Source organism: Phyllostomus discolor, chromosome 3 (genome assembly GCF_004126475.2).
Source record: "Phyllostomus discolor isolate MPI-MPIP mPhyDis1 chromosome 3, mPhyDis1.pri.v3, whole genome shotgun sequence".
Taxonomy (NCBI): domain Eukaryota; kingdom Metazoa; phylum Chordata; class Mammalia; order Chiroptera; family Phyllostomidae; genus Phyllostomus; species Phyllostomus discolor.
The window spans coordinates 169,312,987-169,327,997 of NC_040905.2; the positions used below are offsets into that span (position 1 = coordinate 169,312,987).

The 15,011-nt window shown below is 36.9% G+C and overlaps 1 protein-coding gene across 1 annotated transcript in view; it reads left to right on the forward strand.

Moving 5' to 3' along the window:
- GDA (guanine deaminase) overlaps positions 1–12,293 on the forward strand; it is a 77,839-nt gene extending 65,546 nt beyond the window's left edge. The window contains exons 11-14 of the mRNA XM_028516666.2: positions 4,870–5,016; positions 8,541–8,671; positions 10,133–10,160; positions 10,956–12,293. Of these exons, the coding sequence (XP_028372467.1) occupies positions 4,870–5,016; positions 8,541–8,671; positions 10,133–10,160; positions 10,956–11,026 (377 nt within the window). The 3' untranslated portion in view covers positions 11,027–12,293. The remainder of the gene's footprint in view (positions 1–4,869; positions 5,017–8,540; positions 8,672–10,132; positions 10,161–10,955) is intronic.
- The last annotated feature ends 2,718 nt before the right edge of the window (positions 12,294–15,011 follow it).

Genomic DNA, 15,011 nt, shown 5'->3' on the forward strand with positions numbered 1-15,011 from the left:
TAAGTTGGAGAATGCATTTTACATGCTCTCTGCTTTGGTAGCCACTCTGTGCTCCACTATTTCCTAAAGAGGACCTTACCCTTCACTTGTAGACTATAGAAGATTGTTTAACCTGATATAATGGACAGAAAACAGTTTCAAGAGCAGTTCATTCATCATATCTATAACAAGGGCAGGCATATCTGGGCTTGCTCGAGTATTAGAGGAAACCCACATGAAGCTTACAACCCACACTGCAAAACAAGAGAAAACAATATCAAGAAGGATAAAGGGGTGACTACATTTCTGAAAACAATTTACTTCAGGATCCAGAAGAAAATTTCAGAAAACTACCATCATCCTTAGAGTACAAGAAGACATGGCACTGTAAAAAGACCACAAGTTGTGATGGAAAAGAAAAATTTTTTAATGAAAGAAGAAAAAGCAAAAGAATAAGAAGTATGTAGACTCTCATACACAACTGGAGGGGGAGGCGTAAATGTTCAACCTCTTTAGAGAACTCTTTGGCAATTTCTTATAAACTTAAATATTAATCTACATATGACCCAGTAATTCCATCTTGGGATTTACCCTAGAGACATGAACACATATGTTTGCAAAAAAGAACTGTATAAGAATGTTTATACCAGCTGTATTCGTGACAGCCCCTCCTCCCCACCTCTCTAGTCCTCATCAAAGCAAAACTTCTTCAAAGAGTTCAGCCCCACATTGCTGCCACTTTCTAGGCACTCTTCCATTCCTCCACGCACTTCAGGCTGGCTTCTTGCCCCAGCCTCCATGGGAATGATCCTTGTCCCTTCTCCCTCACAGGGGCAGTATTACCCCTGTGATCTCTTGCTGTCAGCTCCAAAAGACATCATTCTATATTTATTATACTGGACTTCTGAGCCATGGTTGACTACTCTCTTCTTTGTTCAAACAGCCTTATACTGGATTCAGTGAAACCACACTGTTGTCATTTCCCTTCTTCCTCTCTCTCCAGCCCTTCCTTATTTTCTTTGAAGGTTCTATCTTCTCTCCCTGGCCACTCAAGGCTCAGTCCTAGGCTCTCTCCTCTTTTGACTTTATGCTTTCCTCTTAAGAGACTTCATTCACAAACATGGCTTTACATGATTACATGTATGCAGATGACTCTGATTTTTATATGTAGATCAGATTTCTCTTTGAATTCCAAACTTGTATTTTCAGTTTCTTAGTTTCTCCTTTCTCTTTGACCCCTCCTCATAGATCTTTCACAGCTTATTATATCCCAAAACACATTTAAGTCTTTAAGCCTGGTTCTTTTAAATGGCTTTCCTTTTCAGAGAAATCAGTTTCTCAAAATGGAAACTTAGGTCTTGTCTTTGAGACTTTCTTCCCTCTCACCTCTCTCCCATGTCTAAGCCAGTGCAATGTCCAGCCTCATGACTCCTTTATAGCTCCTGAATCTATACTCTTTTTCCATATCAGCCACTGCTCCCTAAAGCAAGCTGCCATTGTTTCTGGCCCAAACTCTTGCACTAGCTTCCTAGTCCATCTTACATTCATCTTGGACCCTTCTAATCCAATCTTCTCTTTTGAAAAGAATCACAGTGGAAATCTGACCATTGCACCCCCTCCTGCTTACCACCCTTGAGTGGAATTTTGAATAGGCAAACCTTATTACAGGGCAACAGAGCTCTGCATGGTTTGACATCCATCTACCTCTCAGCCTCATACCCTACCACTCTCACCCCCTTACCCGGGCTATCTTTAAATTTCCTCCATGAATTACACCCCCTTCCAGCAAAATGCTTTGGTGCATTTTGTTCCTGTGCCTGTAATGCTCTTTATACCTCTCTTTACATGACTGAGTTCTTCTCATTTCTGTCTTAATTTAAATGTCATTGCCTTGAAGAGGTCTTCTCTGACCATCCTGCCTAAATGGGCTTTTCACCTTCTCTAACACTAACAGAACAAAATGTCTAGTTAACATTTGTTTGTTTATATGTCTCTTTTCTTTCTCCTCTTCTAGCTGGTTAGCTCATAGGGAGCCCATAAGGTCTTTTTATGAATGCTTAAATAAATCAAGAACATAGAAGGTGCTCAGTAAATGACTGTCGATAAATGAATGAATGCATACAAAGTGAACACATACATATAAAATCATTTTCTTCTATGTTTTCATTGCCCTCTGGCTCAAATTTCTACTCTTGTATGGTTTGCTGAGAGTCCTCTTGTAAATAGTGCGTCCTTATGCTGACTCTGGTAAGCAAATCATAGTGCCACTTTTTATCATGATGCTAGAGGGCATGGGTTTGAAGATAGATTTTTCTGAGAAAATGCATCCATTTTCTCCACCATTTCTCCATGCAGTTTTTACACTTTAGTCCTCATTCCCTTCTCCAGCATTTATGTTACTTAATTGGATTTTTCAGCAACTGTTAAAATAGGTGATGCCACTTCTATTTGCTGAGAAAATTGAGATTCACAGGTAGTAAGTAATTGACCAAAGGTCAACAAAGCAAAAAAGTTCCAGATCTATAGTCTAAAACCAGATCCGTAAAATGTGGTGTTCATTATCTCTCTTTTCAGCCCCTCACACTGCCTCTTGTTAGATGATAAAGTAGGAATTCTGCCTTCACTGATGTGTTGCAGAGGGAGGAGAAACCACCAAACTCACCATGCAGGGCACCGATCAGAAAGTTACTGTCACAGTGGAAATCCCTGGAAGAAAAACTTGACTACATGCCATGGTTTATATAGTCCAGGGTTTATTCTTTGATCTGCACGGTGTTGTTTCTTGTTAACATAACGACCGGAAGAGGATAGGATGATTAAATCATCCTATAAGGCAGCAACATAATAAGACAGCTGTGAAAATTTTCTCAATAAATTGCATACCATTGTTTTTTCATCTATCCTTATTTTTTCTATATTGATAGTTTGCTGAGATATAGAGGAAAATATGAGTTTCCATAACATTTTATATAACATGTTTTTATAACTGCAAGTATTTAAATCTTCCATGTTCATACAATCCTAATGACCTTGCTTTTGTTTTTCTGTTTCCTCTCAGTCTTTAGCTATATATTTTGAAATATATGTTCAGTCTTTATATGTTTCCATACCATACAGTGATAGCATTTTCATTTAACTTTTTTGTTCTAGAAATAAAGAAAAAACAGTAGACAAAGTATTTCAAAGCTTAATGTGCATTATTCCCAAATCTCATTTGTTTTCTTAGTTTGATGCTATGTTAAAATGAAAGTTTAATAGATGGTTACTAAAATGGACTAATAACTTAAGTAGATGTAATGAAACTTGTCAAGAAAGTGGGTGATTCTCAGGCAGTATTGTTCTGGTTAAAGAAAAAATTATAAAGATTTATCTAAGGACATGGAAGACAGTGAACATAAAATTGAACATAAATCTAGGATTGTTACTTACTAAGCTATTAATTTTGTAATATATAGGTGCTATGAATTATATATATATATATAATACTTAGAAATGACAGAAAGGACCCTTGAAAGAGAAAGTATATTTTTTACCTATACTTTTCTCCTAGTAAAACATGCTAACTTACTTGGCTTATTTACACAAACCCATATAATAACTCCTACATTTGTTCTTGTTCTTCTAGATTTGTCAAAGGTAGTATTTCAATTTAAATATGAGGGACTTTATTTTTTAAATTATGAAAAATCTCATTCCTCCTCTAATGATGCCAACAAACATATAAAGCTGTCTACATTAGCATTGCTCACTTATATACAAATTTCCCAGAACATGTCAATTCATTCTAAAAGCTCTGCCTCTAAAATTATCATAAAGAAGTGCTTTCTTAATTTCCGAAGCTCTCATCTGAATTAGAATAAAGGTAGGACAAATTATTAGAACATAGAATTGTGAGCTTATTTTAACTAGGCAGGCATATTTGACCAACTTCTGTGAGGATTTAGGGGATATTCAGAAATAAGAACATTTTCTTTTAACTTCATTAACCATTGGTCATTGCACTGGACTGAATTGTGCACTCCCCACCCCTCAAAGAAACTCTCTGCCTACCTAGAACATGTGAAAATGACCTTGTTTGGAATAAAGGTCTTTGCAGATGTAATAAAGGTGATGAAATCATTCTGAATTAATGTGATCCCTAAATCCAATGATGAATGTCTCATAAGAGACAGAAAAGGACAGTCACATAAAGACATGGAGGAGAAGGCCATTTGAAGATGGAGGCAGGAACTAGAGATACACTGCCACAAGCCAAGGAATCCCAGGAGCCACCAATAACTGGAAGAAGTGAGGAATGGTTCGTCCCTAGAGTCTTTACAGGGATCATGGACCTGTGAATACTTTGATTTAAGACTTCTGTCCTCCCCAGCTGTGATTGAATAAATTTCTACTCCTTTATGACACAAAATTTGTGGTAATTTGTTTCAGCAGTCCTAGGAAACTAATACAGGTGCACATTTGATACTAATTGCATGTTTTGAATCCTTTACATGTTAGTCTGTGTCTATTCCATATTCACCGATAAGATCTTTTATTTGAAATGTGTTAAAGACTGAATATCTGTCACTAAAAACAAATAAAAACTCAACCTATTAAGAGATACAAACTGGTAGCTACAAAATCATCATGGGGATGTGAAGTACAGCATAGGGAATATAGTCAGTAATATTACTATTGTAATAATTATGTATGGTGCCAGGTGGCTACGTGAAATGTTGGAGGGATCACTTTGGAAGGTATATGATTGTCTAACCACTCTGCTGTATACCTGAAATAATGCAAAATAACATTGAATGTAAGCTGTAATTGAAAATTTTTTTAAAAAGTCAATACTTAATATTCCATTTGTCTCACAAGATTACTGTTTTGGCTTTATTTTGCTTACCATAGATGTTGCTGGTGGTTATTCATCTTCCATGCTCAATGCAATCAGAACGGCAATGATGAATTCCAATGTCCTTTTAATTAATGAGGTAAATGCAAAGGGCCTCACCATTGAAGAAGTATTCAGACTAGCTACTCTTGGAGGCAGCCAAGGTAATGACTATTTTTTCTCTAATAGACAACCATGCTTATCTGTGTCCTTGGATGCACTATGAGGAACATGATAATGGTCTCAGCAGGAATCCAATATTCATGACTGTTGCATCTCACATAGCATACCCCAAACTTAGCAAGTCAAGTACATGTTCAAGCATGTAGTGGAGGAATAATTCTTATAGCAAGCTCTCTGTCTTTGGAAGAAGAGATGTTTAATATACAGTTGCCGTATTAATGATTTTAATGGACATTTGCATTGGTCACATGATACAAGTTTTTAAAAATAATCAGTATTTCCATTGAGTCAGGAACACTTTCTATTGGTCTCAGTGAAGATAATGATAATAATACTAGTGTAAAAATAATAGTGAATAGCCCTACTGGTGTGGTTCAGTGGATTGAGCACTGGTCTGTGAACTGTAAAGTCTCTGGTTTGATTCCCTGACAGGGCACATGCTTGGGTTGTGGGCTAGGTCCCCAGTTGGGGGTGAGCAAGAGGTAATCAATGTTTCTCTCCCTCTCTTCTCCTTCCCTTCTCCTCTCTCTGAAAATAAATACGTAAATAAAATCTTTAAAAGAAAATAGCCAATAGTTCTTACCCTATGATAGGTACTATGCAACATGCTTTATACATATTGTTACTTACCTCACAGCCACTGTTATTAATTCCATTTCATCAACAAGGCACCTGATGGAAGCGCACACAGCTGTCAAGCCATAGAGTGCCATGATCTGAACCCGAATCTGATGCCAGTGAAAGTTCTTACCTTTCCACTGCGATATCTTCATGTATAAATTCCAGCTTGGAGTATGCACTGTGTTTATATAATTAAGCACACTAATTACCTAAGTTTTTTTAAGTCAAAAGATGTCAAAATATAGTTGTTTCATATGCAAATATTGTTCATCAGCTTTTCCCAATTTTCACATGTAACTGTATTTTCATGGAAAAAGAAATCGGTTATCATATTCCTTTCAGTCACGTTAGTATTGCGGTGCAATCTAGGTAGATAATAGTGAACGTAGCATGAAATCTTACATGGCTAGTGAGAAATAAAATCATATGTATAGAGACAGATGTAAATATATATGTAGATTTATGATAGATACCCTGGATCTTGAAAAATGGAGAATGATGGAGATCAAGAATATCCTTGGAAAAGAAACTTCCTGGCTCTTCTTTGAAGGTTCTGTGCTATGATGGATGCCATAAAGAAGCTTTCCTTTTTTTTTTTTTTAATTTTACAGAGAGAGAGGAAGGGGGGAGAGACAGACAGATAGACATGGATTTATTGTTCCATTTATTTATGCATTCATTAGTTGCTTCTTGTATGTGCCTTGACTGGAGATCAAACCCACAACCTTGGCATACTGGGGTGATGCTCTAACTAACTGAGCTACCCACCCAGGGCATAAAGAACCTTTCAAGAAAAACAAGTAGAGGTCATGTTGTTTGCATTTCCAAGACATAGGATTTCCAATTCATAGGATATGTGAAGTTCCATGTTTTACATCACCATTTTTTTAACAAGTGTGGTGCTCCCCAACTTCACCACCACTGTGTTTGTGCCTCTGAGTTCAAGCAGTTGGCCAACCATCTTATTTTCATGGTGCAAAAGAGTTGTATTTAAATAGTGCTGCTTTAAAAAAAATTCTAAGCTCTCTGTGACTTACTTCATGAGGATTCTGTGTCTGATCAAGCCGGCAGTATGGGGGACTTACCAAATCATTTCTATGTTGTATCACTTTCAAATCTATTTTCTGGGCTGCTTGGCTTACTGTTAGTGGGATTTCTTCTCCTTAACTCATGTCTCTACAAGAGTCTGCGTGAAATGAGATGAATGGATCCCTATTTCAAGTGTGACCTCTGCCTAGCTTGCCATGACTTAGATATTCAAGATGTGCATAAATGACCTTCACAGAGCCAACATTTGCCCCCAAAGCAGCAAAGTGGTATTTTCTGAAATGCAGTGACTTGCTTACCAGCTCAGCTAGGCCTTACTATAATAATTTTAACTTAAATCAATTGATAATTTCACCAACAGCAATTGTGTCTCTTTTGGTTAGTGCATGCCTGAACTCTCCAGGTTCTAACAAATAGCTCAGTTAGTTTATATATGATCACACTCTGGCAAATGAACCTGGTTATCTGAATTATTAAGTATACAACAATTTTATGCTGAATATAGTCATTAAAAATTTGTACTTCTCATGTGCCTTTGTCAAGGGCCAGTAGTGGAAGAGGGCATTTCCAATGATTTTCTATCACATTCCGTCCTTCACCACACAATTAGTAGAAGTCACCTAACAGCTTTTAACATTTCTAATTATTTTTGAACCCCTGTCTTCCTATAAGAATTCTTTAGCTAAAAATATTTTCCTTTCTGAGAATAAAAGAGTTGCCTTTTAAATAACCTTTTAAGAATAAGTAGGATTTCTAAGTCAGTGATAAAAGCATTGCCAAGAGACTTCTGTATATCTATACATAGACATATAATGTACCAGATATTGTCTATCAGGAATATGCCATCCAGTATTTTCACATTGGACCACACCCTGACAGTGATAGAATACAACAAACACATGTAGAAATTCAAATAAATAACACCGCACTCCAGTGGGCCCCCCTTTATGCACTCTTCCATTTGGTACATCACTGTATACCTTACTCAAATTACAGGCTTTACTGAGCTCAAGATGCAATAACTTTATTGACCAGGAAAGCCTACTACACCCATCTTTTGAAACTAAATCATATCAATGAAAGAACTGTTCTTCTTTGGCTTCTAATACTTGCGGAACATAAATTTTAGCTATGAGATGGATCAAATCAATAGATATTATTGACCTATGTTCTATTGTAGAAAACCATCCTTCTCTGGCAACCAGAAAAACATCTTTGAGGTTGCAAAGAAGTTGGTCTGCTTTTGAAAGGATAGGGACTCCTAAGTTATGAGCATCCATTTATTTTCAGAAGTGAATTTTTTCTATTCCAAAGATTTAAACTAAGGAACTTATGATGGATATGCCTGTGTTGACAAATGTGCAAAAAGATAATTATTTTTTATTTATTTGAGGTTCATTTCATGGCCATGAAAATAGATGTTCTCAGCTATTTCATAGAACAAGAAGGACAAGGAAAGGAGTCAGAGTGTTGGTGGGGGGACTAGGAGGGAAAAAAGCAGAAGGTATTTTATCAGTTGTGTTTTTTGGAGGGATGAATGAAAGTCATAGACCAGTTGGATTGTGTATTGCACTGAGCTGAAAAACAGAGATACCATCAGAATTATGGTCATGGTGATGAAGGGAACTGCTTTTATTCTCAGATTTTGCTTTCCCTTTGCTTACTCTGCTTTCTGTAAGGCAAAGTCTTGTGACCTATCGGAATAGAATGCTTCACTATTAAGATACTAATGTTTTTCTAGTGACATGTTGGCAGACTCTGTCCTTGCAAACTGGGACGTTGGCGTGGTCTGATGACTCAAAATACTGACTGTTTATTAATTTATTCCACCCTATAGCCCTGGGGCTGGATAAAGACATTGGAAACTTTGAAGTGGGCAAGGAATTTGATGCCCTCTTGATCAACCCCAAAGCATCTGACTCTCCCATTGATCTGTTTTGTGGGGATTTAGTTGGTGATGTTTCTGGGGTAAGTAAAAAGAACAAAATGTTAACCAAAAAGCACCTATTTCATGAAGTAATCACAATAGCTTCCCTGTAGAAAACAAAACAGAAACATTTTAAAAGAACACAGGAGAATCTTAAAAGGAAAGCTAGATCTTAAAAAGTTATAATACTATATGATCTCATTTATATATTGAATCTAATGAACAAAATAAATAAAATCTAATGAACAAAATAAAACCAGAGACATGTATACATGGAACAGAGTGACAGATCATGGAAGTGGGAGTGGGGAGGGGGAGAACAGAATGAAAGAAGGGGAAGGGATTAGCCACAGAATATATATGCATAACCCATGGACACAGACAACAGTGTAGTGATGTCCAGAGGGGAGGGTTGTTGGGGGTTGGGTGGGAGTGGGGAAAGGGGGGGAAAATGAGGATATCTATAATAGTGCCAATAATAAAAATAAAGAAAAAGGAAGGTGTAATTGCATGATAATACTGTTAGCAATAATGGTACTAACAGAATATTATATTTTGAATATATTTACATATTTGAATGTATTGGTTATAAGAAGCCATAATATAGCTAGCCCTTACTGAATACACTTGCCAGATGGCATGACATTAAGCATTTTCATACATAATTTTTCTTTAAAAATCGGAACAGCTCTTATGAAAGCAGGTACTATTGATATAGCCATGTCATTTGTGGGGGAGTGAGGCCTAGGGGAGATTAAGTGGTTTACCTAAAGGACTCAAGACTCATAATTAGTAATTAGTAATTAGTAGACAGAGTTGGGATTCCAGCCCAGGACTTTATGTCTTCCAGAGTCTGGACTCTTCACATGCTACATTGATTTTCTTAATTATAAGAAAATGGGTTTTATTACTTTGTTCCTCTTATTATAAAATGTTTCCCTATGTATAAAATAATCAGGCTCTTCTTACTTTAATAATAATTTGTTATAAGATGTTGAATTATTCTAAAAAAATTAATTACCATTTATAACTATTTCACCTTATGAAAGTAAATATCTAAATATAATGTATTTAGATTTTTTAGAAGAAAGATGCTGGATATTTGAGGTTGGTTATTTGTTGTTTTCATGTTAGTTATGTTTTTACTTCTTTATTACAGTGGATTTCTGGGAATAGGGCTCAGTCCTATTCATCCAGTCATTTCTCTTATACACCTCTTAAAATATTTGCTTTATTTTATTAAATTAATTAATTTAATTTATGTAACACTTTTTTTCTAAAGATTTCAAGATTATATACCAAGAACTTTTAGGCAATGGATAAAGATTTGTTAATAGCCATATTTTTTTAAGTAAAAGACCATTTCTTTTTCATTAATCCAAGTAGATTTTACCATTCAGTAATAAATTTGTATTTCTGTGTTTGGCTAACCCATTATTGGCTGTGAATTTACTTTTCTAAATGCACAAAATAATTCTTATTATTTTTATTTTCTATTTTAGGCTATTATCCAGAAGTTTCTCTATCTAGGTAGGTAGAAAGATGTCTCTATGCTAAATAAAATCTTCCTCTGTCTCTTTTTTGGGTATGACTCGCTGCATGTATGATGGTCACATGTTAAACCCAGTGTGTGACCATTTACTTTGATAAAAAAAATAATTCTTCAGCACAGAGCCCATTTATGGCACAACATTTAAAGACACAATTTGAAATTTGCATGCTCTTCTAGATCATCAGGCCTCTGCTTCCTACACTTATTCTCCACACCAGGCTGCACTACCAAGTTGTGTTTGTGAGAAAGATGTGGGGGAGTCTCGTGGTAGGGGCTTCTTCACGTACTCACGTTCCATTGTATTCATTGAGGGAAGAAATAAAGTGTAGAAGATGCTACTCTGCTTCCCCCTCGGCTGAGTGAGCTCTGAGTCTCTGAATACAACATGTGTATTTTTCATGGAGCTCGGTTCTCACAAGTCCTTCATCTCACCATGCTGAGTGTGATTCTGGGGTATAAAGATAAGTGTTTCCTTTAATTTGGTGCTGGAAAGGCAAACTACTCCAGTTGACAGGACAGCAATGGGGTCAATTCAGCTTTATGTGATTTCTGACGTAGGTACAGAGTTCAGATCCCAGTCCTCAAATTGGATGCATCTTCTATTGGTCGTGTTTCCCTGTCCATATTTTAAACAATCAGAGAGGGAAAAAAAGGCAGCTTTTTGTATGTTCTGTCTTAGAAGTGCATTTTGCTTTTAAATCTCTCCCAGGGGCAATTAAACTACTTACTGACACGAAAGCACCTTATAAATGATTCCCTGATTTCTCTTTCAGGAGATGACCGAAATATTGAAGAGGTTTATGTGGGCGGAAAGCTCGTGGTTCCCTTCTCAAGCTCAGTCTAAGACCCTCGGCATCTCCGAGTTTTCCTGGTTAACGTGCTTCTGCGCCTCCCTTGTGCCCAGGAGGAGTTAGAAAGTCAAAAATTAGTACCTTGTTCTTGAGAAGATTCTCTCTTTCTGTGTCTGCTTAAAGTACTCACTGGACAGATCGAAGGAAGTTGCGCTGATTTTCAATTCTCTGGTTGGGAGGATGCAAAATCTCTCCTTTTCGAGCTGTTCAGACTTATTTAGAGTTTAAACATAAGAATGTTATTACTAGTGCTATTCTTCTTATGAGATTTAAGTAAAATCTATTTCATATTTGGAAATGTGGAGAGGAAAGATATTCCTAGCAGGTTAGGTATTTTGAGCTAATAATTGTGAAAACTAGATATGGAAAACAAACCAGGGAGTCTATTTTTACAAGGGAGAAAAAGTTAGACTATGGACAAACGGAAAAACCACTTCAGATTGTTTGCAAATCATATACTGAGCTTACTAATTTAAAAGGAGAAGTTGTTGAGTTTTAAAACATGTTTTCAAGATAGACTTTGTGTTCTGGAAATTTGTCCTTAATGGAATTTGTATTTCAGTGATTTGTTGTTGCTGTGCTTTGCCTTTTTTGGGGTGAATTGTCAGAGGTTGAATGCCACATGCTTTCTTAATATAGTTCTGTGCTTCCAAGTGTTTGACAGAAGTTGGCCATTAAAGATTTCAAGTCTCTTAGGAATGTTATTCATATAGCTACATGGCATAAATAATTGTATGTTTGTGTACCTTCAATCACCTTAACCTGTAACTGTGTGATGCTATCGTTACTTCAGTTTTGTTAGAAGAGAAGCAAGGTCCATACCCCACTGTTGTGCAGACTGAGTGGCATCTTCATAGATGAGCGAGTGCTGGGTGTCCCGAAGCTGTCAGCACTGAGAGGGGCATTCCGTCACCATGACTTGCTCTCCCCAAGATCTAAGCTGTAGTTGCTGGCAATTTCTTCATACTTGGATCAATCTGTTAAAACTTTCAAATGAAGGACAAATCCTATTAAAAGAAAGATTAAAATCTTTAAACCCTGCATATTGACAGCATTCTATTTTTCAATTTTATCCCATGGTCTTTGTAATTCCTAATGATTTTAGGGCATTGGAATTTTAGTGTAATGAAAAACATATAGACATCTCACTTATTATTTATATGAATAGGATTTAATCTGTATTAGACATCTGGAAACATTAAACAAAGAGTATTTTATGCTTCCTAACTAGTGCTCTTTCCTGTAACCTAGAATTAAAAACCAATTATGACTATGATAAATCCTTAAGAAATAAGAATGTGAATGTTATTTAAATACTTTATTTTTCTCATTTGATTCCAAATAATATAAAATAAGAAGAAAAAGGAGATTTTCTTAGTATTTCCTAACACTCATACCAAGGGCTTAGGTTTGACCTCTTATTGTTGTTTCATAGTCAAAAACTTTATGTTATGCCACTAACTCCATGTACACAGAAGAAGAAAATTCTCCCTCTTGTACAATAATTTTTATTCTTACCTAATCATGTTAATTCAGTGATAATTCAGTCAGCTTTTTTTTCTTGCTGGAAACACTTTTAGATTTGGTCGTGTATAACTACACCTGTTGATAGAACATGTTTGGTCTTTGTTTTTAATAGCACTGTTTTAGGACACTAAGTAACTCAGTAAATCCAGCTTCTAGTCTCAGTAACTGTATTTCCAGAATCCCTAACTCCTGAGCCAAGTCAGAGACGGCCTACCGAACTTCTCTCCGTTTCTCTGCAGTGCCAGCGTGTGTCTTCTGCTCCATCTCTCGATCCAGGTGAAAAGACGTTGGTTTCCTGGTGGCTAACCCACATCGTGAGTGGGCTTAAGAATTTGGAGGAGTCAGCCCTGGCTGGCGTAGCTCAGTGGATTGAGCGTGGGCTGCAAACCAAAGTGTCACAGGTTCGATTCCCAGTCAGGGTACATGCCTGGGTTGCAGACCATGACCCCCAGCAACTGCACATTGATGTTTCTCTCTCTTTCTCCCTCCCTTCCCTCTCTAAAAATAAATAAATAAAAATCTTAAAAAAAAAAGAATTTGGAGGAGTTGTTCAAGATCCACTGATAGGCAGCAGCTGTCTCCAGCCTTTACAAGATCAATAGTTTTACCTTCTGGTAGGGTGTACATTTTAAGGCTGAATATCAGTTTTCATTTATATTTAGGACTCATATGCAGTAAATACAAATAAGCACAGTGTCAGAAACAGGAAAAATGGCCATATACAACAACTACTGTGTCAAATGTCAAATTTAGCCCTGGTAATATGCTAAAACTTAAGTATCTTTTCTAATAAAAATAGAGTGTGTTGGCGTGTTTACATGTGCTTTGATCTTCCTGAATCACTTAGAACTAATGCGCTTTATTCTCCACGTGTCATGTTCCCGAATGTTGCATGTGCTTTTTGCCACACTTTGGGCATTAGCTGTACATGGGCCCAGGTGTTCTGCACTCTGAAATGTTGCCTTTGCCTAATGTGGGCTGCCTTCCTGCATTGTGGAGAGGCAGTATTCCAAACCAATTCTGTTTGTCATTTTGTGTTTGAATATTTTGCTCTTTGACAGGTAAGAAAGAATTAAACTTCTAACCAGATCCCTCACTTCGCCATACACTAGTTTGCCTCAGGTTTCATGGTATTTTTAATGGAATAAATGTCAATGAATTTTATTCAGGCCAAAATTTATTCATCATACATTTTAAAACTATTTTTGCAGCCAGAACACAAAAGCAGGCTAATCAGCTAAGATACATTTAATTTTCCAAAAGAGAGTGAAACGTGGGGTGGGGGCATGAGAGGATGTGCTAGTTATGGTAAACTGAGGCCAAGCAGACTCTGCTCTCTTATTTACTCTCCCAGCTTCTCTGATTCCCTTGCAAAGGTTTGAGAATCTAAGAGAATATCTTTGAACAAGCTCTTTTTGTGCCGGGAGGAGGTGTTTCTAATTTAATATTGTGAGCATCAAAATCCATTGACTTTCATTTTTACTTTTGTGCAAATTCTACATGGTTAAGAAAGGAAAGTGGTGGGAAAACACTCCTGTTAGGCTGAGCTGCTTTTGAAGCCTGCCCTTGAATATCCTTGTTGGCAGCTGCAGCTGAGATGTCAGGGAGAAAACAATGGGTGTGATATCCAGCGACACATTTTGAAACTTCTCTGCTTTCCAAACTCTCCCTATTTTTAATCTCCTCATCTCAGAACCAGATATACAGAAAGCCTTAAAGGCAAGCTGGAAGGCACACCGTATCAGTTAACATGGAAGACATCCGGAATCAGATGCTTCTGCGGCCTTCCGGACATCTTTCCATTGTCTGTTCTTTAAAGGTGATGATGACGCTAGAAACACAGATGTTTAAAAAGAGTGTTCTGTGTTATCAGAAGGTGAACTAAGAAGTGTGTCATGGGCAGTGTCCTGACATGACTTTTAAATGGTGAAGGTTATTGTGAATTTTTAATATTTTTTTCTTTTCCTGAAGGCTTACAAGAGACATTTGCAGTTTCTGATTGACCTAGCCAGCTTAGGTACAACTTTGAACCCTAACACACTTGGATGTCTCTAAAGGAAAAGCACAGAATGAAGTGCACAAACGAGTGGACACTTGGGAACCAGGCACCGGTCCCCACGTGCGTTTTCATACCTGGGCTCTCCTCCCTGTTTCTCTCCAGCCTTGAGAGTGAGAGTGAGAGCTCTGAGGGGTTAGTTCTGGTCCAAATTTAGTGAAATGAAAAGGTGACAGGCCAGTGATGAAATTAAATAGAAATTCCAAGGTTACTTTCCCAGTTCTCAGGGTTCAAGTGACTGAGTGCCAAATGTTTATGTGGCAGTAACTTACTTGTCCTCTTCCCACTCAAAAGCCTGTCAGAAAGCATTCTTTATTGAAAAGAACTTCATATTATTGTTAAACACCTGATCGCTGCTCTGAAGAGTAAATATATATATATGTGTGTATGTATTT